The sequence below is a fragment of the Rana temporaria genome, chromosome 7 (genome assembly GCF_905171775.1).
Source record: "Rana temporaria chromosome 7, aRanTem1.1, whole genome shotgun sequence".
Taxonomy (NCBI): Eukaryota; Metazoa; Chordata; class Amphibia; order Anura; family Ranidae; genus Rana; species Rana temporaria.
The window spans coordinates 159,267,890-159,294,256 of NC_053495.1; the positions used below are offsets into that span (position 1 = coordinate 159,267,890).

Here is a 26,367-nt window from a genome sequence, read left to right on the forward strand (position 1 = left end):
GCTTAAAAGTGAGATAACATGTATATACTTTGCTATAGGCAACACAACTGTTGCTCCTTTACTGGATGCAATCATCCTATTGTAAATAAACACAGCTGTGTATTAAAGCTTTAAAAAATTTACCATTACGTATGCAGGTTGTGTCAGGCTGATTGAAAACAATAGATATATAAATGTGACCTTGATTGTATATTCTTTATTTTCTGATATACTATATACACATAGCTAAATGAGTAAGCGAAAAATCTATACAGGAAATACAATCAACCAAATATGAAAAAGCAAAAAAGATAAAGAAATTTATGTCTACACTTTATTTTAGGTAAATATTACAATGATAGCTTAATCTGTACAGTATGTTTTGAAATACACTTGCGTTTAATTACCTCAATGTATTTAATTTAATAAATACAATACTTTAACCTAACTAGGTAGAAGGAATAGAAGGTGTAGAGTATATGTAACAATCTTCATAGAGGTTTGCATTGTGTGACAATGAATAAACACTTCCATCATTGACCTCAAGTTGATTAATTACAATAGCAGTTCCATCTTGCTGGTGCTACGGTTAAAGCTTAAGACATTTTAGACATTTGTGCTTTTTCAACCTCATGGTAAAAATTTGGGAAGGTACTTCTTTGTTCGGACATGACCATGCCCCTTTTGCACAAAGCCAGGTCTATAAAGACAAGGTTTGAAAAGTTTGGAGTGGAGGAGCTTGAGTGTCCTTCACAGAGCCCTGACATTAACCATAGTGAACACCAAATAAAACTGAAGTGTCCATAAATCAATAGTGTATAGTGTTGTGGACAAAAGTAAGGAGGAACTAAGAGGAAACCACATAAACTCATACTAGTAGTAGATATGACAATAAGACCAATGCATTAGAGCCTCAGTTATTAGCTACTGAACATTATTAAAGTGGTTCTAAAGCCTAAAAGTTTTTATTGCATTCTATGAATTAATGTAAAAAACCTTCTGTGTAAAAAATCCCCCCAGCTCCCCCTCTCCTTTATACTTACCTGATCCAGCAATGTACACAAGAGCTGAGGCTCTCCTGGCTCTGCCCGTCCTCTCTAGGCAGACTGATAGCAGTAGTGACTCCCACTGCTGTCAATCAAATGCTGTAATGAGGGAGTGGGGGCGCTGCCAAGCTGCCCGGTCTGTGTCAATATACACAGTGAGTGCGGTTTTGGAGCAAGAGTACACAAGTGCCCCCATAGGAGCACTTGGGGGATCCCAGAAGAAGAGGATTGGGGCTGCTCTGTGCTTACCCATTTCACAGAGCAGATAGATATAAAATGTTTGTTTTGTTTTGTTTTTTGTTTTTTAAAGAACCTTTAATATCACTTTAGTCTGAAATCAGATTAATAATGTTAAGTTATAGGAATATTTTTACATGTTTTGTTATTGTTTATTTAGCCTCCTAGAAGCCTTCCACCTGGCAGCAGAATTTTTGTAGAAAATTCCTGATGCTAAAAAAAAAGTGTCTAATGCTTTTACAAGCATTTAGGCGCATTTACAGTGGCATTTATTCATTTTATTGGCCAGAGTAAACAATTTATTCTGGCCATTGAAATGAATTAACACTCAAGAGCTAATTGCGCCTAGCATTAATGCACGTTTAGACATGTTTACATTAGTTTACAAGCATCAAGCATTTTTTTCTGCCCAAGCTCCTGGACGGACTGGCAGTGTTTTTTTTCCCTGCCACGTAACTCTCCTGCCACTAAATGCTGCTAAAAGCCTATGTGTGCGGGGGCACATAGGCTAACATGCAGGGGAGTTTAGGGGTAGGAGAAAAAAACACCAGTAATAATAAAGTCACAATGGAGCTTGGTGGCCTGAATCAGCCCTCAACTTCTCATATGTCTTTGTTACTTCAACAGCAAGTTCTTGCTGCCATAATTCCTGACTGCTTCTAGAATTTCGGGTGTTCTATCCACCTTTTGCTATTTGCATTATCCATAATATAAAATAAATAATAGCTGTACAGAAGATGGGAACTTGTCATAATGGCCACAGCTTATGTGGAGAACCAGGAACTCAAACACAGGGGTTAAACCAACAAGAGAAAAAAGAAACTGTCAGGTGGTTGAACTCTCCAGTATCTACGAGAAATATTAATTTTAGTTTAGGATAGACTGACCTTTTAAAAAATACCATCCAGATACATGTCAGTTTGGGCCACTTTATAATTTTCACTATGATGATGAGACATATTATTTACTTGGAATATTAAAAAGTATGTACAAGTTTTTACTGTTTATTTTCAGAGTTTAAAAAGCAAATTTTTCTTATTCAGGTGACTATTGGAAGTATATTTGAAGTCCTCTGGGCCATATTTAGACCAGGGACATCTTTTGGAATTAGTGTCCTTAGAGCATTGCGTCTTCTAAGAATCTTTAAAGTAACAAAGTAAGAGCAAGTGATATCATCCATTATATAACATGCATTTGTATTTCCACCTGTAATGTATAGTGTCTTTGTGTATTATTGCAATCTGTGTTTATGTAACCAGTCCATGCTATCTATGTTTTTCAGATACTGGGCCTCACTGAGGAACCTAGTAGTATCCTTGATGAACTCTATGAAGTCAATCATAAGTTTGCTCTTCCTTCTTTTTCTCTTTGTCGTTGTGTTTGCTCTACTAGGAATGCAGCTCTATGGTGGCAGGTACATCAGTGTTTACATCATTAAATATACTGTTGTACATAATATGTTAGTCTTATAATGTATTTTTATAAGAGAAAGAACGCAAGTCAATTTATTTTTTGCTGTTTTTATCCCAAGACATTAGAGGAAATCTTCAAATGTAAAGAGAAATTACCTCTTAGACAGTTGTACCCAGAAGGGGGGTGTCCCCATAACATCAAAAACTTAGAAAGAAGGTTTTGCCTAGAGGTACACTTTGAGATGCAGCCTGTGCCCAGTCTGCACTGGGCGGTGCTCGGGGCACATTGAACTTTCTTTTGGTTGAGCACAGTACAAAGCATCTGAATCTGTCCTGTGTACTTTGCACTATCACGGGTAGATCAGCCCATTGTTGATGGACCCAAATAATCTACTAAAACGTTGTCTATGCAAGCCTTTAAACTGACGTTAGAATGTGTGTGTTTTTATATGACTGTGAAAATATATTACAGTGCTATTAAATGATAAACTGATAAAAAAAATATATATATATATATATATATATATATATATATATATATATATATATAAAATCTCTAAAGCATTTTTTTGTAATAAATAATAAATACTACCTAGCCTAGAGAGAGAGAGTTAACATGTTATCACTATTAAGTATCACAACAGCAAGATCAGTCATATCATTATGAACCTTATATAATTCCCCATATGCTGGTGATTGACAGAAGCTGAAATGTGCTGAAATGACTGTAATATTGATCATGTCCATTTCAGCAAGTGTTAGGATATAGTAAACAATGCTTACTGCCACTATGGGAATGATAAAGCCCCTTAATCTATCGAGACATGAGAAGTAACAGCTTATACACTCTGGAGGAAGAAAATACATGATTAATATAGGTAGGAAAGTGTTTAACAGAACAATAAGCTTAATTGTACATAGTGAGAGAGTTAGAAAATCACACCAGCTGCTTAGGTTGACTTGGATATGCCGCCTGCATTTATGATGACAAGACAAAATGATGTACAGTATACATTCCCAAAAAGATATTTTCTAGTTTATCAATTCACGAAAAAGAGGTACAATTTTCTAGGCTTCCAATAGGATTCTACAAACCTGAATTAAACTTGATACTAGGTGATTAAAAACACATCTGTACCTGTTAGGTTATATTATATTATCTTGACCAGTTTTTTTTCATTTGATGTAGAGTACATCTAAAAAATCATGGGTCAAGCCAGCTCTTAGAAGAGTGGTACTTATCTGCTGAGTGAGGTTACTACTGATCTGCTGAGTGGAGGTACTACTGAGCTGGGGTCCTACTTGGCCCCTTTAAAACCAATAGAAGATCAACACACACAGGACATTTGCCAAGCTTTAAAAAAGCATCATTGAAGCATCGTTAAAGCATTATCGAAGCATCACTGAACCATCAAAAACACATAAAGCATTTTGAAGCATCGGGAATTTTAATGTGTGTTGAAGTCAAAGCATGTGTAAATGAGCCCTAAGTATATTCATCTTATTTTACAGATGTTTGCCATCCATTTTCAATTTTTAGCCACAGTTTTGCTTTAAATGTAGGTCAGCAGCAACAGGCTCCTAAAGCGCTGCAGTTTAATGGGATGAATGCAAGCTGAACGAGAGAAATCATTAGACTCCCCCATCCACGATAAACAGTTTGGAGGAAGGTATCTCCAATGCCAAATCTTGTACTCTGACAACTGCTGCTTCTGTCAAAATAATTGAACAGTGACTCTAATTGGCTGCAGTCACTGTTTAGCTTAGAATATTCTGGCTAGCTCCTTTAATTTTCAGATCAGGGGCCACCCACAGCTTGAATTTGGGTTGACTCAGTGGGAATTAGCCAAAATTCGGGCCATGTATAGCAAGCAGTAGGGTCAGCAGATGAGTATTACAAAAGTGGTAAACCAGAAGGGATTAAAGCCACTATTGAATTGATCATATACCTGTGGATTCCCCCGTATGACTTGGCAGTACGAATTATGAGCTTAGAATGAATATTGTGTTGTGTTAGTATTGAAAGCTGATGAGAATGATTGTTTACTTTAAGGTAGAGACATTGTTTGGTTGTAGACTGCAAACACTGAGGAAAACTGCAATCTAGATATTAAAAATGCAATCTAGATATTAAAAAGCAAGCAAAAAGATTGACAGCCAAGATAGTACTTTTTGAACACTGGAATTTAGTGGGTCTTTAAATATAAGCTCAGAGATATAACTTGCAAAGATATTGATAGACATTGGCCTTATGAAGTGCACAATATTGTTGGTACATCTTCAGTCAACTTTTCCTGTATTATGTACTGTATTTATATGGTATATCCTAAAGAAAATTTAATTTAGAAAAAGAGTAAACAGACATTTGTATGAGGAAGTGTGTGTGTTGGGGGAGAGAGATCCATTATAGTTTAGGAGTCTGAAGCCTCGTACACACGATCAGTCCATCCGATGAGAACGGTCTTAAGGACCGTTGTCATCGCTTAACCGATTAAGCTGACTGATGGTCCGTCGCGCCTACACACCATTGGTTAAAAAAAAACGATCGTGTCAGAACTCAGTGATGTAAAACACAACCACGTGCTGAAAAAACGGAGTTCAATGCTTCCAAGCATGCGTCAACTTGATTCTGAGCATGCGTGGATTTTTAACCTATGGTTGTGCCTACTAACGATTGGCTTTGACCTATCGGTTAGGAATCCATCGGTTAAATTGAAAGCAAGTTGGCTTTTTTTTAACCGATAGTTAAATAACCTATGGGGCCCACACACGATCGGTTTTGACCGATGAAAACGGTCCTTCAGACCGTTGTCCTCTGTTTAACCTATTGTGCGTACGAGGCCTAATATTGATTTAGGATGATGAGCGAAGATTGTTTGCACTTTGTTGATGTTGCTGGAGACCAAAAGGTTTCCGCAACCTGCAATTGAATGTGTGGAGAATAAGTCTGTCTCTACACAGACCTTGGATAAGTTGCACTTGATGCTGTATGGTTTTCAAAAACCTTTGACTTTTGGCAGTCAGGGCTAGTATGGTGTAAGCAATAGCAAGGGAAAAAATCCCGGAAAAACTAGAAACTCACCAACCTACTATATCAAACAACACATTTCATGGTATCCAATCCACTAGCTGTTCATTCAAGCTATGTCAAGATTATATCAATAAAAACTACATGCTGTATATACATAGGAAATGGTCACACAAGGTAGGTTGGATAACAGATTGGAATTACAAGCTAGAACATTTTCAGTTTAGATCTGCCTGTATATTTAATTTGAAGGTGTAATCAACTTACTTAGCTGACCCTATGCAACTGCACATTTATAGTACTGTATGCAAAGGTAATTTTGTGCATTTTACCAAATGATTGCCTGCATACTGACCAAATCTGTTTAACAAGACATAGCTAGATAGATTTCCTGGAGTTTGAAAACTGAATTTTTGTCATATTTTACAGATTTAATTTTAATGATGGCACGCCTTCTGCAAATTTTGATACCTTTCCTGCAGCAATCATGACAGTTTTTCAGGTAAGTCTTGCCTAATGCAGATTATTCAACCAATACTCAAACACACGCTCAGATTTTGTAAATAGGGTCTCATGCCTGCAAAGGCTTGAATTAAGTACTTAAATGAGAAGTGTTTGATAGAAGATTAAGTGTCATGGTTTTGGGGAACCCTAAGTCTGCATTTATGCTTCTAGGGCACTGCTGGATAACAAAACAATCAATTATTTTGCTATGGTCAACAAGAGCAGTTACTTCAGACACTTGACAACATCCATAACACTGTACTAAAGAGCTGATATGTGTAAAATTGCTCATTGCAACCAATCATATTACACATTTAAGAAACCAAGTCGAATAGGATGGGGTTTTTAAGGTGCGATTTGAATCCACAAAGGAAGATATATAAATACAATACATATATATAAAGCAGATGTTTTGACCATGTGTTGTTATACTGTAAATGAGTCCAAACACACTTAGTTTCTTCTACCGTGTTTCCCCAAAAATAAGCCCGGGTCTTATATTAATTTTGGTAACAAAAGACACAGTAGGGCTTATTTTTGGGGTAGGTCTTACCATGTAATGTGCTGTCTTCTCTTCCCCTCTCTCGACCTGCCTGTTAGGAATCCCCAGTGTTAACTTAGTTAAAATGCTTGTAAAATCTTGTAATCCACTCTATTACTGTAGTATATAATGTACAATGTGTGTATTTCTGTAATATAATTGTGCCAAATACCTTCATTATAGCACCGCTCTGCGCTTTTGTGACCTGCCGGAGCTCTCTTCCCTGCATTTATGTTACAGAAACACACACATTGTACATTGTGTACTACTGTAATAGAGTGGGTTATAGGATTTTAAACTAGGGCTTATTGACGGGGTAGGGCTTATATTGCAGTCGTCCTGGAAAAGTACGCTAGGTCTTATTTTAGGGGTAGGTTTTATTTTCGGGGAAACAGGGTACATGTTTTTCCAAAGCTGGCTTCTTCAGGAAGTGTTTAAGTGTGAATAACATAACTAGGTGGAAAAAACATAATTATTAAATGGTTCATACACAGTGTTGATTCATATAACACACCAAATTTACATCGCATACCATGGGTTCCAGAGGTTAGACCTAGGTGGAGTTATGTTGGAAAGGAGAGAGAAATGTTCCCAAGAAGCAGGGGACATAGCCCTACATAACCCGTGGCCCAAAGGTGGATCCCCCAGTTCTCCCACTCACAACACCCAAGCTTCGTGCCAGTCGTAGAAGAGGCACAAACAACGCCACTGGACAAAAGTAAGCCTAAAAAAAGGGATATATAAATATAATAGTAATGGACTATAAATAAATAGATAATATAGGCAATGGCCCATATTAGGTATATTGTAGAACAAAATATCCTTCTACTCACTTAAGAAAAATCCATGATATATGTACCTGAGAAGATAGTAACACTTCTGATTGGGTGCAGTTGAAAAGCATCCACTCTGAAAGTCAATAATTAAATCTGTGCATTCTATAATAGAGCAGAAAGGGGAGTGGATGATATGTGGCCTCTTTCTCCAATCATATTACATGTTGAATTATCAGGTTGCTACAGCTGGAAGCTGATTGACTGATATGGCCATAAGACATTTTAATTGTTGCAAATACGTTGATGAGATGTAGTTCTAGCCTAGTATGTACAATATCCTAGTTGTTTTATTAAATGTATTTTAGATCCTAACAGGAGAGGATTGGAACGAGGTGATGTACAATGGAATTCGCTCACAGGGTGGAGTACGTTCAGGAATGTGGTCTTCCATTTATTTCATCATTCTTACCCTGTTTGGCAACTGTATCCTTACAATTAATGTTATGTGATATTATGTTTACACTTACATTTGGGGTATCTGCTCATTAGCAATGTTTTACTATTACTAAGGAGCCACTAATGTTTATCATTGGAATGATCCAAGTGCACTAGCATTGTCTTTGGTATATGAAATCTCACTTTCATTGATGTCTTCATTACAGTACAACTATTATTGAGTTCTATATCTTTCATAAACCCATGCAAAAGGGAAGCCATGCAGGGTTTAAGCAATATTAGGATATCATGCACACATTTATGCAGCACTAGGAATGAGAACCTTGCCCACAATAGCTTGCATACTGAAAGATAAAGTGGTAGGTGTGGCGAAATTGACAGCAGTAGCTGGAATACAGATTACAATTTAGGAAAGGAAGAAGACTGATTGAAGCACAACTCCAATGCCTTCCTTTGAAGCCTTCTCCACCCCATCTGGACCATCCTTTCCCTTCCACCTGTTTGTTTGTTTAATATTCTGTATACATACATTTTCTAAGGGTCTTTGAATTGACATTGCAGGTCCTCTTCATCTTCTTTTGACAATGGTCGATCCACAGAACATCATTCTCCTATGAGTTCAGGGAGACTTGATGACACATTCCTATAGGTGATGTCTTTGACACCCTGGGCTCACAGTAAGTGGGTTAAAAATGTTGGGCATCATTTAGCCCGGAAAAGGGTAGAAGTGTTTCTGGGGATGACAGCATAGGTGCTTGGTGTTGAAGGCACGTAGCACTGTAACATTGGACAGGGAGATAGACCTTAGTCCTGTATAGGATTTTGCACAGGGCTACGTTCCTCACACCCAGCCGGTAGTAAAAGTGTTCCATAAATAAGGAGCACAAGAGTCCTAGTCATGACACTCTAAAGATATAAATAAAAGCTTTACATAAAAATAGAAGACAGAACTTTGCATGTGGAGCAAAGGGTGTTAGATGTATAATCTTGGGGATGGAGGTTAATGAGTGTGGTTGGGGAATAGGTGAAAGCTTGGTTCTTACTGGTATTAAAAAATATATATATTCCATCAATAATCAAACAGTTCTTTGTGCAGCTGTGGTGTAGTGTGCAAGAAAAACCAGACCACTACCAAAAAGACAGAATGAGAGAACTTTTTTATGTTTTTTTTTTTAATTGTGAGTAATAGTACTCAGGCTTTCATTCAGAGACTCTTCTATGCACTGTACAAATATCTCAAATATACTTCCATGACCACATTTCTAAGGTGATAATCTTTTCCTACTTTCAGGCAAAAAAGGAAAAACATTAGGCAGTGGTATAAAATATAGCCGTTAGAGATTTGTGATTTTGACTGAATATAGAAGTGTACAGGCATACTGTAAAGTTTGTTGATCTGCTTTAATATATATGCCCCTATTTACTTAGGGTAGCCAACTTATACTCTTTGTAAAGCTAGGATTGCACTTCCCTATACAAGGGGCTTTTCTTTTGCTTAACTCCTTCATCAGATGGTGACAAAGCAGTGTAAGGCAAGTTTACTGTCATTCAGACTTTAGGGGGCCAGACTGTGCCTAGTTAACATAAACAATGCTCTGTCTTTATTATTAGGTACAGTACCTGATTGTTGGTGTCAGTGGAAGGAAGTATGTCCCATTGTTGGTGTCAGTGGGAGAAGTAATCCCCTATATTGCATTGTTGGTGTCAGTAGGAGGAATAATGTCCTATTGGTGTCAGTGGTAGAAATTTCCCCCTATTGTTGGTGTCCAAAGGGCTGTATCCGGCCCTCGGGCCTCAGTTTGGAGATTTCTGATCTAGCCAATCAAAGTGGATTGTTACAGAGAGCAGCCGTGATTGGAATCCAACATCTCTGTGGCCAACGTTTTGGTATCAGCAAAATGCAGAAAATCTGTCAGCATAGTCATTGAGGATTTTGAAAGATCATTTGATCCTGAAGTGAGATTTCACTTATATGTGGAGCCTAGAGTGCTTAGACGCATGCAGTCTTCTTTTATCTTTTTGGTGTTCTCATGGTGACATCTCTGTCATAGTTTCTGTCTTGGTTTCCATCTGCCTTAGATCCTTTGATCTAGTTGCCCACCTTACAGTGTTCTTACCACTTGTGTTAAATAGGATACTATTCATTTAATAAACAAAATACAGCAAGAAGATGTGGATCTTCCTCATAATGACTTGGCAGGTTTTCAAGCCTAGGAATATAAAAGGAAGATTCATGTGCTAAAAATGTTTTATCTCTTTAAAGTACCCTACCTTGGGGAGCACAAAACTGATCATTCAAAATATCCCAATGACAGCAACTGATCGAACAGATGGATCACAAATCAATATGAACATCTCTAATTTGTCCAAGCTAAGCTTTACCTAGGACTACAGATGTACACGTGTAGAGAACCTACAGTATATATTTTAAGATTTTTGGAAGTGTTGGGAGCACAGTTTGCAGTAATCCTGTAATGTTTAGGCAGGCAACCTTGCAAGTGGTAATATGCTTTCACAATTCTTGGAAGTGTTCGTTATCACTTGCATAATTTTCCTACATAAGAAAAGTTCTAGAAGTATCATTTCCTTTGTAATAGAGAAATAAAGCAATCATTTGTTGCTGAGCACTGAGCTCAATATTTTTTTTTTTAAGATATTTTTATTAGGTTTAAGACAAACCAACAAACAGAAAGAAACATACGAAAAAAACAACAATACCACCAGACAACCTGGTCATAAACGTTAGGCAATACACTCACACATAGAAAAATAAACTGACATCAGTGCAAAATATAAAGTCGGCACAGTGGTACAAGGCTCAGGTATAATACCGGGATATAGCAAAAGCAGAGGTCCAGACATTAGAGATCCCTGAGGCACAGCCCATCAATGGTCAAGCAAGAGTAGTACAATCAGTGCTGGGGGAGAGTTAGCGGACTAGCCAACCATCTACCTCAAATTTTGTGAAAGTTTTTTTTCCGTTTCCGTAGTTCAAAAGTAAGTTTATATAGTGGGATAGCGTCATTAATACGTTTTAACCAGAGGGATTTCAGAGAGGACTGTGCACCCTTCCAGGTCAGTAAAATAGCTTTTTTAACATAGAAGAAGAGTATACAGAGCAGTCTCTTTTCATGTGATGATAGGTGTAATTCGCCAAAAATGGATTATGTTTGGGAGGCCTAGCGCCGATGAGATGAAAGCACCCACTTCTTCCCAGTAGTCCGGGACTATCTGGCATGACCAGAAGCAGTGTAAGAACACTGAGCTCGATATTACCCAAAAAAAGGTGGCAGTTGAAATAATATTGCAGACTCAGAGGCAAGTGCCATGTTTCTCATTTAGTGAGATTCAGTCAGACTTTTAAAGGTGTACATTGTTTTGGCCATGGCAGTAGTTAGGTGTACTGACTTAAGGCACTGTACTTGGGGACCTTTACAAACCCTGAAGTATTATATGGAAGCTGGATCCATTTTGCCTCCTGAATGAGCAACCGAGGATTTTTGGAAACATTTGCCCTGGAAGCCAACACATCTAGCTGCCCCTTTTATGGTAGAGACAGTTCCCTCTGCGATTAAAGTAAGTGCACAACAGATAGTGTACAGCCATACCATAGTGATTGATAGCCATGTTAAAAGTGGATTTTCTATAGTACACAATCTGAGCAATGACAGTAAGATTTTTTTTACCTGCTTTCATGGGGACAGATTTTACCTGATGCCACCCTGCCAAAGTCTATCACTTTTATTTAATAGATGAATGGATGCTGCATACACGCTGTGAAAGAAACATTATTTTTTTTTGCTGGAATTTAATAAAAATGCTTGCAACAGCATTCCAACATAGATAATAGGTGCTTCAAGAGCTTAAAAAGCTTGTTAACAGATTGCTCTTAACTACCCGGTACCCCCAAGCAATGTACAGATTTGTTGTATGGCTTGCATTTATTGGTTGGTGTATTCTCTTTGTTTTAATAATGTAGTCAACTACAGAATTCCATTTTGTTGATTTGGTTAACAGCATAGATGCATAAATCATTAATTATGTATCATTTTTATCCCTACTAATTATCGCTGAAAATAAATCATTTAAAAAAACATTTTCCACACTGTTCAAAAGTGTGCCATCAGATAATTGTGTGAAAAAATACAGAAACAGCAAGAATAATGATAAATTCACATAGTTGCTCTAGTGCAGAAGTGAAAGGCATAATGCTTAAAAATGTACTACATCTTCATTTACGTAATATGAGCTGGGAATATATTGGTTTATTAGAAGTTAGATTATAGTTATAATATTTTTTTTGCCACATTTTCATTAGTTATTATTTGCATTTTTTTTTACTCTAATGCAATTTTTTTTCCTGCATTTGTCTGCTACATACAAGGACACTGGGTCACTCCAAAGAACAGAGTACATATTTAGCAGAAGAGGCAAGTGGAGGAAACAATAGCGATAGAAAATAAATCTTATATCCAGCTAATAAGACCTTAAAGACCAATCAACTGAATGATGTTTGTTACAGATATGAACATGAGATCACCACCCAATGCAGCCAAAATCAAGCTGATCAAGTGACTATCTTCTAATTTCTCTGGCAATTTAAATGAGTTGTAAAGGTATGTTTTTTTTTTATCTTAATGCATTCTAAGCATTAAGATAAAAAATCTACTGTGTGTGTAACAGCCACTCACCACCTCCCTTATTACCTGCCTAAGCGCCTTCTCTCTACAGCAATGTCCACGATCTCCTTAGCCATCCAGGAAAATTCTGATTGGCTGAGACAGAGCAGCGGCACCATTGGCTCCTGCGGCTGTCAATCAAAGTCAGTCAGCCAATAAGGGGAGAGGGGGCGGGGCCAGGGTGGGGCTCCATGTCTGAATGGATACACGGATCTCAGCTTGGGTGCCCTCTGTAGCAAGCTGGTGGCTGAGAGGGTCATTCAAAGGAGGGAGGGGCTAGGAGTAGGAAAGTGGCACCCGAGAAGAGGAGGATCCAGGCTGCTCTGTGCTAAACCAACTGCACAGAGGAGGTAAGTATAACATTTTTTTTGTTTTTTTAAATGAGCCTTTACAATCACTTTAAAGTGTAACCCCTAAAATAATCTTTCCAAATGTCACACTGTGGCTGTATTCCATAGAAAAAAAAAAGAAAAGCAAAGCAACTTGTGCAGCTGCAGAAAAAAATGCAACCTTTGGAACCGCATTTGTGCCGTTCACTTTCAATGCTCAATATCAGAATTTAGAATTCATAATGCTGGGGCCACATAGGTGTTACCTATGACATCAGTTGCGGACACTAAAAGAGTATAATTTTAACTTGGACCTCCATGACAACCAATTTAAAGGGGGGAGAAGCCCAAAGAGCAATGGGGCTGATTTAAAGTGGTTGTAAACCCTGAAGGTTTTTTACCTTCATGCAATTTATGCATGGAGGTAATACACCTACTGTGCTGCTCCCCCCACAGCCCCCCTAATACTCAGCTTCTGCTGTCCCAGGTCTCTCTCTCTCTTTCAGTTGTCTGAGACACAGCAGGGGGAGCCATCGCCAGTGAGGAGAGAGTGAGTATAGGGTGAGGCTGAGCTGTCTTATGGGCACATAGTGCACGGCTCAGAATCAAGCATACATAAGTGCCCCCATAGCAGCTTTCCATTGGGGGCACTAGTCAAGGGGGAGGAGCCAGGAGCACTGGTGGGGGACCCACAAAGAAGAGGATCGTGCCTGCTCTGTGCAAACCATTGCACAGAGAAGGTAAGTATAACATGTTCGTTATTTTTTTTTAACTATGCCTTTAATATCACTTTAACAAATTAATAGAGGAGGTTCACTGTGCAAAGGGCAAAGCTCCACTTAGCTTAGTAAATAAGGTGAAGCCAATTATATTTAACCCCCTCAGTGGTATTCCTGAGTCTGGCTCGGGGTGGAATTTCAGAACCAAAAGCGGTAACCCCGAGCCAGACTCGGCATCTCCTCGCAGTGTCCACAGGCAGGGAATTACTTACCTTGTCCCTGGATCCTGTGATGCCTCCCCGCTGTGTGATCGAGCTGTGTCCTTGCTCGATTCACACAGTGCCTGTGTGCCGCCAAGCTCCGTTCCCTGTGATGTTACGATGCACGGGGGTGGAGATCGGCGCCAAATTTAAAAAAGTAAATTCACACAATACATACAGTATACTGTAATCTTATACATTACAGTACTGTATGAAAAAAATACACACCCCCTTTGTCCCTAGTGGTCTGCCCCGTGTCCTACATGCAGTTTTATATAATAAAAACTGTTCTTTCTGCCTGGAGATTGTCCATAGAAACCAAAAAGTGTCCCTTTAAATGGTTTTAGACCAGCTAGAAAACAGCGATAATAAATTTGAATCACGATTTGTGGGGAAATTCGTCATCAAACACTAAATCTAATGACAACGACAATTCTGCAACTGAGCAAATTTCAGTGTTTTTGATTTGATTACATTATTGAATAATTTTTATTATAATTACATTATTATTTGTTATAATTATTTATAGTAATTTATTATATTATAATTTATGATTTTGTTTTTCAAACTTTACCATACCCGGGATGTCTACTAGACTCTTGTTCGGACAGATTTAAGTGAGTTATTCCTAAGAATTACAGGCCTACAATGTAAAACGCCAAACTTCCATGCAAAATAATGGTACTGCTTTCAGCACCTAAAATCTGACATAATCATACCGCCAGGGAGGTTAATTCTTTTTAAAAGAAAAAAAAATAGAATCCAAATTACTGGATGTTTAACTTAATCACTAAGCTGAGTGCACATTTTCTACTACAGCTTACATAAGGGGTAATAAATATATGTGGGCTGAATTCCAATCCCGGGAAGAGAAGAGCAGGATACATTCAAATATTGCACTATCAACAGGGTAAAGTGAGGACAGAGATTAATTTACTAGAGTTAATAGGACACATATAAAAAAAAAAAAAAAAATACAAAACACAAAAATCAATAAAGCAGAGTGCATACAGTAAATTCAGCTGATCTGTGATAAAATGTGGAATAAATTACATTTTTAATCATAAAAATTACCATAAAATGCAGAGCAGTGAAAATATTGTGTGTGTGTGTGTATATACAGTATATATATATATATATATATATATATATATATATATATATATATATATATATATATTCATATATATATATATATCTATCTATCTATCTATCTATCTATCTATCTATCTATCTATCTATCTATATCTATATATATATATATATATATATATATATATATATATATATATATATATATACACACACAGTATATATACACATAGCTACATGTCTCTCTCTCTCTCTCTCTCTCTCTCTCTCTCTCTCAGTATATATACATTTATATACATATATACATACTGTATATACAAAATAGATTGTTACGTGCGCTGCAAGGCCTGTTCCAAAAGAAATACAGTGGTTGCCACTGCTCACCGACTAAAGCTGCTGGGTGCTTGGCTCTGGCATTAATGCTTTTTTAGTTTCAAACCTGGAACAACCATGTAACTAGTGAAGTCAAACAAAAAGTAATCTCTCCTTATTCACACACTTGTTCCAGGTCAGTGACTCAGAAAGTATTGTAAGGCCTCGTACACACGACCGAGTTTCTCGGCAAAAAACAGCAAGAAACTTGCTGTTTTTTTTTTTTTTTTTCGAGGAAACTGGTCGTGTGTACACTTTTTGATGAGGAAACTGTCGAGGATCTCGTCGAGCCAAAAAGAGAGCATGTCTTTTTTTTCCTCGACGGCAATGGAGAAATTTGGCTCACCGAGATCCTCGACAGCCTAACAAGGAACTCGACAAGCAAAACGATGTGTTTCGCCCGTCGAGTTTCTCGGTCTTGTGTACGAAGCCTAAGCCTTGGGTCATCATGAAAGCCAGGACACCAGCATGTTCAGAGGGAGAGCTCAGTAATGGCAGCCTGCGTATTTCTCTCTGTTCAGAGACTTCAGACTCAGCAGATCACAGATCAGGTTAAAGAACCAATCACAGTGGACCTTTACCACATGATCAGCTGTCAGCCAATGACAGCTGATTGCAAGATGTAAACAGAAGCCGGCTTTTTTTTCCTCACGCCGACAGCGTGAGGAGAAAAGAGGAAAGTCCATAACTGTCTTCTGTTACAGGGACATCGGCCCTAACATTGCCAACAGTGCTGCTAATCAGTGCCCACCAGTGCCACCTATTAGTGCCCACCAGTGCCATCTATCAGTGCCCACCAGTACTGCTAATTAGTGCCCACCAGTGTCAATTATCAATGCCCATCAGTGCCTCATAATCAGTATCACTTACCAGTGCCTATCAGTGCCACCTATTAGTACCACCTCTTAGTGCAGTCTTTCAGTGCCCATCAGTGCCACATATCAGTGCAGCCTCATCAGTGCCCCCTGATCAGTGCACTTCAGTACTGCATCATCAGCACCCATCAGTGCTGCCTATCAGTGCCACCTATCAGTACCACCTCTTAGTGCAGTCTATCAGTGCCACATATCAGTGCAGCCTCATCAGTGCCCCCTGATCAGTGCCCTTCGGTACCGCATCATCAGTAGCCATCAATGCCACCTATCAGTGCCTATCAGTGCAGCATATTAGCGCCTATCAGTGCTGACTCATCAGTTCCCATCAGTGAAGGAGAAAAAATCCTAATTTGCAAAATCTTATAACAAACTATGAAAATTCTTTTTTTGTTTTGTTTTTCAACATGACCGCACAATTGTTGTTCAAAGTGCGACAGCACTGAAAACTGGCCTGGGTAGGAAGGGGGTTAAAGTGCCCAGTATTAAAGTGGTTAAAGTAGAACTAAACAGAAAACTTTATTTTTTTAAATGTTGGATAGAATACGGGTGGTGGTTAATTTTTGCCCTCTGTGTTCCATTGGGGAGATTTACCTTCACTTCCTGTCCCATAGCCAAAATAGAAAGTAAGAGAACATCACTCCAAACTGAGTAAATCTCTGTTTGCCACCCCATGGGAAGATTTCCTATCATTACTGTTCTGAGGACAACCCAAAACTTTTGATTTTTCTTTTACTTTCGCTTTCAATGATAAAGTTAAACAGGATAAAAAAAAAAAAGGTGAATCTCCATAACGGGCACAAACAGCAATAAAAAATGATCCCTCTCCACTCTGTCCAAAACAAAAAAAAAGTTTTGCCTTTAGTTATAAGGTTACCAATCATTAGCTAGGGTAGCTGCATTTGTTTTCTCTTTGGCCTGGTACACACGGGCAAGAATCTCGTCAGGAAAAAAACGTTGTTTTTCCCTGACGAGATTCTTGGCAAGAATCTCTTGCCGCCCGAGTGTACACACTGACCTTTTCAAAAGAACCGCGGTTCTCTTGAAAGGCAAGAACGCGGTGATGTCATCGCGTACGACGAGCATGTGCTCGTCACATTCGATGCCGTCGCCGCCATCTTGCTTCACCCTACCTATGCTGTGGAAGCTACCGCGCATGCGTCAAAGTCATTTCGAGCATGCGCGGGTTTTCACGGCCACAGGTAAGTATACACACTCTCGGGTTTTTCGTCGGGAAACAGGCCGACAAGAATCTCAACGAGAAAATAGAGCGCAGGTTCTCTATTTTTCTCGTTGAGATTCTGGCCAGATTTCCTGACGAGAAACCTGAAAGCCTCGTACACACGAACGGTTTTCTCGGCAAGAAAGCTCTGCCAGCAGTTTTCTTGCTGGTTCTTGCCAAGAAAACCTGTCATGTGTACGAGGCCTGAGGCCTCATACACACGACCGAGGAACTCGTCGGAAAAGACACATAGTTTTCCTCTACGAGTTCCTTGTTAGGCTTGTCGAGGAACTCGACAAGCTTGCTTTGCGTACACACTGTCAAGACAAAATCTCCTCGTTCTCAAACGCGGTGACATACAACACATACAATGGCAGGGGAAGTTCAATTTCACTGGCACAACCCTTGGGGCTGCTTTTGCTAATATGTTACTGCGTGTTAAGTAAAAGTTTGGTAAGAGACGATTTGCACTTTTAAGTCTGTTACAGCGTGACAAATGTGTTATCTCCATTACAAATGCTACTTTTACTCCCGTCTCATACTTTATTCTGAGCATGCAAAGGTTTCTTAGCATACGCACCATCGTGTTTCTCGTCGAAAACCAGCCCGACGAGGAACACGACGAGGAAATTGAGACTCCCGTAGAGGAAAAAGAGAACTTGTTCTCTTTTTTCCTCGTCGAGTTCCTCAACGGTTTTCTCGATGAAAAACGTACACACGGCCGGTTTCCTCGGCAAAAAAGCTCTCCCACCAAGTTTCTTGATGGATTCTGTCGAGTTTCTCGGTCGTGTGTACGAGGCCTGAGGCTTTTTTCCCTCTGTTGGTCTGGTCAGTAACACACCTCCTGTATTAGAGTGCCCCCACTCTGGATAAAGGAGCACAGGGGGCACCTTTGGATAGCAGCAATTTCAGTCTGGGGGGGAGGGGAGTGTTAGGTGTATAAGCAGATTAAAATACACTAACAAACTGAAGCCAAACTCCAGCTAATACTTTATAATCTGTTACAGCAAACTGTTTTTTTGGGGGGGATAAAGTATTTACATAAATAAATAAAAGCTGGTAATTTTAAGCACCTTTGTCAGGGGTAAATGGTTTGTCTCATCCCTACATCAAATAGAGATTGGTGCTATGGTTGCAAAATTGGTCAAATATCACCATCATGTTTTATACAATAAGTGAGCCAGGTGCAAAGGTAGTTCTCCTGCTGCCAGTAGTAACCACTTGGGAAGGTGGAATAGCAAAACTTATACAACACAATAAGCGCTCAAAGGACTGCAAATAATAACTGATTCTCAGCTCTGAATAATAGGTGTATATACAGGCAAAGTCTCAACTCTTGATATCCTCGATGGAGGTAGCAACTTCCAGGAAACACATTTATTTGCAAGAATTAAAAGCCATGAAAGCATATAAGTCCATAATGGCAATACAGCTCACATCATGTACTCAGTGTCTCAAAGCACAGCAGTAGTAGACATTGGCAGTGTGATAATACTTGGCAGTAAAATGAATGCCATGTGGTGCCCCCATGCCAACCAACAAGCTGTGTCATTGCAGTGGTGACAGGTTCACTTTAAGAGAATCTGTCTATACTCTGATTATACTATATTGCACTAACTACTGGCACCCCAGAGTATATGTTCATAACTTTTCTAGCCTATTTACACCAACAGTTTAAATTCTAACTTCACGTTTTGCAAAAAAATTATAAATACACCCACACAGATTTTTTTTTAAAAATAGACATTTGTTAATTTTTTGCATTTGAGCCAACAGATCATTGCAACCATGCTTAGTGGATGGCAGGAACAATGCTTGGGCTCCTGCAGACTATTTCTCCAGCTATAAATCTAAACAGAAGTTCAGACCTTCAGTTATGGGGCCGGAGAAAGTGATCAATGGACCAAAATTGCGGTGATGCTTTTGCTTCATTCAGTGGCAATGCTAGGGCGGTGCTTGGGTGTGCTATAGCAAGCACCCCCAAAATATCTTTAAGTACCCTTATCCAATGGGCAGCTGCCTGGTTTTACAAACACCAGTACATTCAGAGTGTAGTGCAGAGGAGGTATGCTACTGAAACTGCTCCGTCTTCCTTTCAAAGCAATGTGGCTGTGACTGGAGCACAGTGCTTTTGGCAGTTGGATCAGTGGTCCCCACCCCAGAAGTCATGGTATTGGAAGTTATGTGCGGGCTCATCTTTACATTCCTCCTCTCAATCAGCTTGTCTTCTTGTGCGTTACCCCAATACCCCTCTATTCAGTCCTCCCCAATTTCTCTCTCCTCTCCCCACCATCCCATTCTCGCTCTGCGCCGCCCCTCTCTCTCTCCCCCAAGCTCTCTTTCTATTCGTCCCCATCCCCTGTCTGTTCTACCCCCACCTCTCCATACCTGCTCTCTCTCTATTTGACACCAATGAATTTATTTTAGCCACCAATGATGTGATTTTTTTATTTTTTATTTTTTGAACAATACAATTACAGTTGGAAAATTGTAAGGAGAAAGGACCACATTGGGGTTACATATGGCAAAGTAAAACAGCAAAAATACCAGCTAATGATAGAATGAGAAATCTGATATATAGATTCTGTCTGCTGACTGACCACTTTCTCCCAGGAAGTAGTATCATCATATAGCAAGAATTTCATATAAAAAATTAACTAGTTAAAAAAGGAGAAAACAAAAAAAAAATGGGGAAGTAGTAGGAGAAAAGGGGACATACTGTGTGGCTAAAGAGTCATTTACTAGAGGTAATTGGACACATAAAAAATACAAAACACAAAAATCAATAAAGCAATCTGCATACAGTAAATTCAGCTGATCGGTGATAAAATTTAGAATAAATTACATTTTTAATCATAGAAATTACCATACAACGCAGAGCAGTAAAAAAACTGAATAAAGATGTGTGTGCACATCTATATACAGTGCCTTGAAAAAGTATTCATACCCCTTGACATTTTCCAAATTTTTGTCATGTTACAACCAAAAAGGTAAATGTATTTTATTGGGATTTTATGTAATAGACCAACACAAAGTGGCACATAATTGTGAAGTGGAAGGAAAATGATAAATGGTTTTCATTTGTTTTTCAAATAAATATGTGAAAAGTGTGGCGCGCATTTATATTCAGCCCCCTTTACTCTGATACCCTTAACTAAAATCCAGTGGAACAAATTGCCTTCAGAAGTCACCTAATTAGTAAATAGAGTCCATCTGTGTGTAATTTAATCTCAGTATAAATACAGCTGTTCTGTGAAGCCCTCAGAGGTTGTTAGAGAACCTTAGAGAACAAACAGCATCTTGAAGGCCAAGGAACACACAAGACAAGTCAGGGATAAAGTTGTGGAGAAGTTTAAAGCAGGGTTAGGTTATAAAAAAATATCCCAAGCTTTGACCATCTCACATAGCACTGTTCAATCCATCATCTGAAAATGGAAAGAGTATGGCACAACTGCAAACTACCAAGACATGGCGGTCCACCTAAACTGACAAGCTGGGTAAGGAGAGCATTAATCAGAGACACAGTCAAGAGGTCCCTGCAGAGATCTACAGCTCAGGCCTCGTACACACGACCGGGTTTCTCTGCAAAAACCAGCAAGAAAACTGCTTCTTGTCAAGATTTCCGTTCGTGTGTACGAGGCATTCAGGTTTCCCGTCTGGAAATCTGGCCAGAGAAAAAAAGAGCACCTGCTCATTTTTCTCGTCGAGATTCTCGTTTGCCTGTTTCCAGACGAGAAACACGAGAGTGTGTATACTCGAATTGACTTCAAAGCATGCGCGGTAGATTCCACGGCATAGGTAGGGTGAAGCAAGATGGCGGCAACGGCATTGAATGTGACGAGCGCATGCTCGTCATCCGCGATGACGTCACTGCATTCTTTCCTTTCAAGAGAACCGCGGTTCTTTTGAAATGAAAGTCAGTACACTTTGGCGGCAAGAGTTTCTTGCCAAGAATCTCGTCAGGGAAAACAACGTGTTTTTTTTCTGACGAGATTCTCGGACGTGTGTACAAGGCCTCAGGTGAGAGAATCTGTCCATAGGACAACTATTACAACTAGTCGTAAACTCCACATATCTGGCCTTTATGGAAGAGTGGCAAGAAGACAGCCATTGTTGAAAGCCATAAGAAGCCATGTGGGGAACGCAGCAAATATGTGGATGAAGGTGCTCTGGTCGGAGGAGACCAAAATTGAACATTTTGACCTAAAAGCAAAACGCTATGTGTAGCGGAAAACTAACACTGCACATCACCCTGAACACACCATCCCCAATGTAAAACATGATGGTGGCAGCATCATGTTGTGGGGATACTTTTCTTCTGCAGGGACAAGGAAGCTGGTCAGAGTTGATGGGAAGATGGATGGAGCCAAATACAAGACAATCTTAGAAGAAAACCTGTTATAGTCTGCAAAAGACTTGAGAGTGGGGCAAAGGATTCACCTTTCAGCAGGACAACGACCCTAAACATACAGTCAGAGCTACATTGGAATGGTTTGGATCAAAGCATATTCATGTGTTAGAATGTCTCAGTCAAAGTCCAGACCTAAATCCAGTTGAGAACCTGTGGCAAGGCATGAAAATTGCTGTTCACAGACACTCTCCATCCAATCTGACTTGAGCCATTTATGTGTAAAAAATGAAAATTTCAAGGGGTATGAATACTTTTTCAAGGCACTGTGTATATACCGGCACTTATATATATATATATATATACAGCGGGTAAAATAAGTAATTAACTTGTCACCATTTTTCTAGGTAAATATATTTATAAAGGTGCTATTGACATGAAATTGTCACCATGTGTCGGTAACAACCAATGCAATCCATACATACCCAGGGGGGTTTCTGTGCATACCGAGACATACCAAACTTTGGGACTTGATACCAGACCATCTTTGATCGTACAGGAGAAACCTGTATGTAAGCTGTCGACATTACTACATAGAAGAGCAAGAAGGTGGTTTTGAATTGAAATACCCTTAAATATTATGCAGGTGAAAAGAATTGTAGTAAAGTGCTCACAATCGTTCTAAAGATAGGAATTGCATAGCCCATGATCTCTATTTTACAAAAATAACATTCATAGGAGCCGATACAGTTTTGTTCCCAAACTGTAGTGGTGCTCTGACCAGTATCGCTTCATTATGCCGCGTACAGACGGTCATTTTTTGTGATAAAAAAAAACGACGTTTTGAATCATGAAATAAAACGACGTTTTTGAAACTTCATTTTCAAAAACGACGTTGCCTACACACCATCGTTTTTTAAAATGCTCTAGCAAAGCTTGGTTACGTTCAGCACGTACGACGGCACTCTTTTCCATTGAAGCTAGCTTCATAACTTGCTTCTGAGCATGCGCGGGTTTAAAAACGTTGTTTTGAAACGTCGTTTTACCCACACACTATCATTTTCATTGACACAAAAAACTACGTTTTGAAAAACGACACAAAAAATTCGAGCATGTTCGAATTTTTTTTTGTCGTTTTTCAGAAGACATAAAACAACGTTTTCCCAACACACGCTCATTTTAAATGACGTTTTCAAAAACGTCGTTTTTTTTCATCACAAAAAACGACCGTCTGTACGCGGCATAAGATTTAACAATTCTGGTCACACAGACAAGGTCAGATTTAATGTTCCCATGAGCTGCTGTGCTTTTCTATAAATCAAATATAAACCATGTATAATGTTGATAGATGTAATTTTTATGCATCTTTGATTCAGTGATAACTTTGCATTACCTATGATGTCTATTAAAGTTATAGACATATAAAATGTTTTGCGATTGGGGTGCATACATGCAAGAACACTTCTAGTCCAGCCCCAGGAGCACTTAGAAATGGAGGATGAGTTTATAAATCAAGGAGACTATAATATAATATATAAGTTCACCATAATTCATTGCTTCACCATAATTCATTGCTTCATTATTGTTATGTTTATTTTAAATATTTCTTAACCTGAATGCGGATAGACACCCTTCTAAATGTATTTCTTGCCATTGCTGTGGACAATCTGGCCAATGCACAGGAGCTAACTAAGGTAATAAAGCAGTAAACTCATTCTATCAATTTAAAATAATATGACATTTTAATATGTAGGGAACACTAACATTTGCATTTTTATATACCGGTATTTATTAGGAATGTTATCTTGGTTTTATTAAATTCAATTAATAAATACCTATTGCAATGTCTACCTGTCTTGTGAGCATTGCAGCAAAAAACATACCACATATACACTACTGTGCATAGGTTCTAGGCAGGTTTAACCTCCCTGGTGGTAATCCCAACGCATGGGGCGGAGACAGGCATCAAATTCAAAAATTACACAAAACATAACACTGAAGGGAAGTAATCATGATGTGTCTTTCATCTGCTGCCGTAAGTTTGTTGGCCGACCATTGTGTCTACGGTCCTCACCGTTGTGCGTCTTCAAAAGAGCTTGAACAGCACATCCTGAAACCCCAGTCCGCTTTGCAATTTTTGCTTGGGAGAGACCTTGCTGATGCAGTATAACTACCATGTGTCTTGTTGCTGTGCTCAGTCTTGCCATGGTGTATGACCTGTGACATGTCTTCCACAACCTCAACTTAGTAGCAGAGTTTGGCTGTTCTTTACCAAGCTTTAAGCCAACTACACAGCTGTTTATGTTTCAGTTAATGACTGTTTTTCCCACAGTACATATGAAGTTGATGCTCATTAGTACCTGCTTGGTATAATTCGGTAATCATACACCTGACTTTAATCCTACAAAATCTCTGGCTTTGTGCACATTTACAAAGTGTTCAAGTGTAAGAATTGATGCTGTTTGAAGCCAAAGGATAGTCACACTAAATATTGATTTGATTTGCTCACTTTTCATTTTGTAAATTGATAAAACTAAACATTTAAAATATATATTTTTGAAAGCATTCTTACGTTACAGTATTTTTTTTTTCACACCTGCCTAAAACGTTTGCTCAGTACTCTATATAAGTATATTTATTTTAATGTTTCCCTTATGCCACCTCATTTTTTAGCCAGAGATATCTGATTTAATCATTAATTCTACATTAGCTTGGTCTAAAGTTGGCCATACACTAGTAACATTGAATTCTACATTTTGTTTTTTAAACGTATGTAGTCCTTTGTTCGGTAAAGTACATTCTTTCTAAAATTGAATGTTAACAGCAAACAATTTTTTAAATAAATTTGAGCATCATTGGTTAAAACATCGAATGTACAGAGAAGTTTTGTACCAATTTTCGCACAAATGTTGATACAAGCAGTCTTGCTATATACACCAGCCTTGAAATCATACTGGGGTTGGTTTGCTAAATATAAATAGACTATACACTTTGCAAGGGAGTTTTCACTTTGCAAAGAAAGTGTCCCTTGGCTTAGTGAATGTAGTGAATCTTTGTTGACTTCCATTATCCAATTATGTACAAGTAAAATACTGTTTATTTATTTTTTTACTTACTGTGAATGGATATGCATTGCATAAAGTAAGCTAAGACAAAATTCCCTTGAAAAGTGCATAGCCTATTTTAGCCTTTTTGTCTTTAGCAAATTTTAGCAAAATCGACACTATTGAGTCTATATCTGTGTTAAATTACCAAAAGTACATTACATAGTTTCCTAGAATGAGCTTTTCAATGAAAAATTCAATTATTATTTTCAATTATTATCAATTATTAAAAGTATTGGATTTGCCAACAGCAATCTACCAAATTCCAACTCTTATTTTAGTGGTGTATACTGGAAATAAACTTGACTTCTATGGTCAACACAGACAATTTTTGTAGCATGCCCCTAAGGAAAAGTCCTTATATTTGTGTATCTGTAAGGCAAGCTGTAGATACTTTTTGTGGCTGATAAATAAAATGTTTTGCATCACCAGTGTTCCAGCATGTGGTGTGCCTGAGAAACTATAGAAAGTTATTTTTTTATGTTGCTCTTATTTTATATAATTTTGCAGGCAAGGAGGAAATACAAATTTTAGACCAAGTTATTGTAAGATCCCTAATATTTAGAATAAATCTGTTGTGTGCAGTTGCCAAGTAAATTGACCTTTCCTCCTGAAGACTGCAAGAGTACTATGCAAATGGTGACTTTCTGACTGTCGGTATTTGCATATATTTAATCACGTCATGTATGTGACAGCACTTGGACTTTGTAATAAGTCACATAGGGGTTGATTTACTAAAGGCAAAAGAATTTTCATTTTTCACTTTGCAAAGTGCAGTTGCTCCAGGGCTTAGTAAATGAGTAGAAGTTCTGCTGACTTCCATTATCCAATCATGTGCAAGCAAAAATGCTGTTTTCTTTATTTTTCTTGAATGTGATTGGGTACTTTTTGCAAAGTGAAGCCTAGCCTCATTTACTAAGCATTGGAGCAACTGCACTTGCAGAGGGCAACTGCACTGTGCAAAGTGAATGTTTTGCCTTTAGTAAAACAACCCCAACTTATTACACAGAGGGGTTAAGTTACTAAAGGAAAATCCACTGTGCACTGCAAGTGCACTTGGAAGTACAGTCACTGTAGAGCTGGGGGAAGATCTGAAATGAGGGGGAGCTCTGCTGATTTCTATCATCCAATCATGTACAAGTAAAAATGCTGTTTGTATTATTTTCCTTGCATGTCCCCCTCAGATCTACAGCGACTACACTTCCAAATGCACTTGCAGTGCAATTGTAGTGCACAGTGGATTTGCCTTTAGTAAATAAACCCTATAGACTGCTTGCTTATCCCATACCCAGAAGTATTAGTAATGTGTCAGCAATCTCCAGTGCCACCAGGTGGAGGTGAAGCTGGATGTGAAAATACTGTCTGGCACCTTCATAGATCCCAAGATACAG

General features: G+C 38.6%; 1 protein-coding gene across 5 annotated transcripts in view; it reads left to right on the top strand.

Moving 5' to 3' along the window:
• The window catches only part of CACNA1E (calcium voltage-gated channel subunit alpha1 E), a 265,360-nt gene that overhangs the window by 138,114 nt on the left and 100,879 nt on the right, over nt 1-26,367 (top strand). For all 5 annotated transcript variants that reach the window (XM_040360246.1, XM_040360249.1, XM_040360245.1 and 2 more), the window contains exons 12-16: nt 2,306-2,418; nt 2,545-2,676; nt 6,132-6,204; nt 7,889-8,006; nt 23,499-23,566. In XM_040360246.1, coding sequence (XP_040216180.1) covers nt 2,306-2,418; nt 2,545-2,676; nt 6,132-6,204; nt 7,889-8,006; nt 23,499-23,566 — 504 coding nt within the window. The remainder of the gene's footprint in view (nt 1-2,305; nt 2,419-2,544; nt 2,677-6,131; nt 6,205-7,888; nt 8,007-23,498; nt 23,567-26,367) is intronic.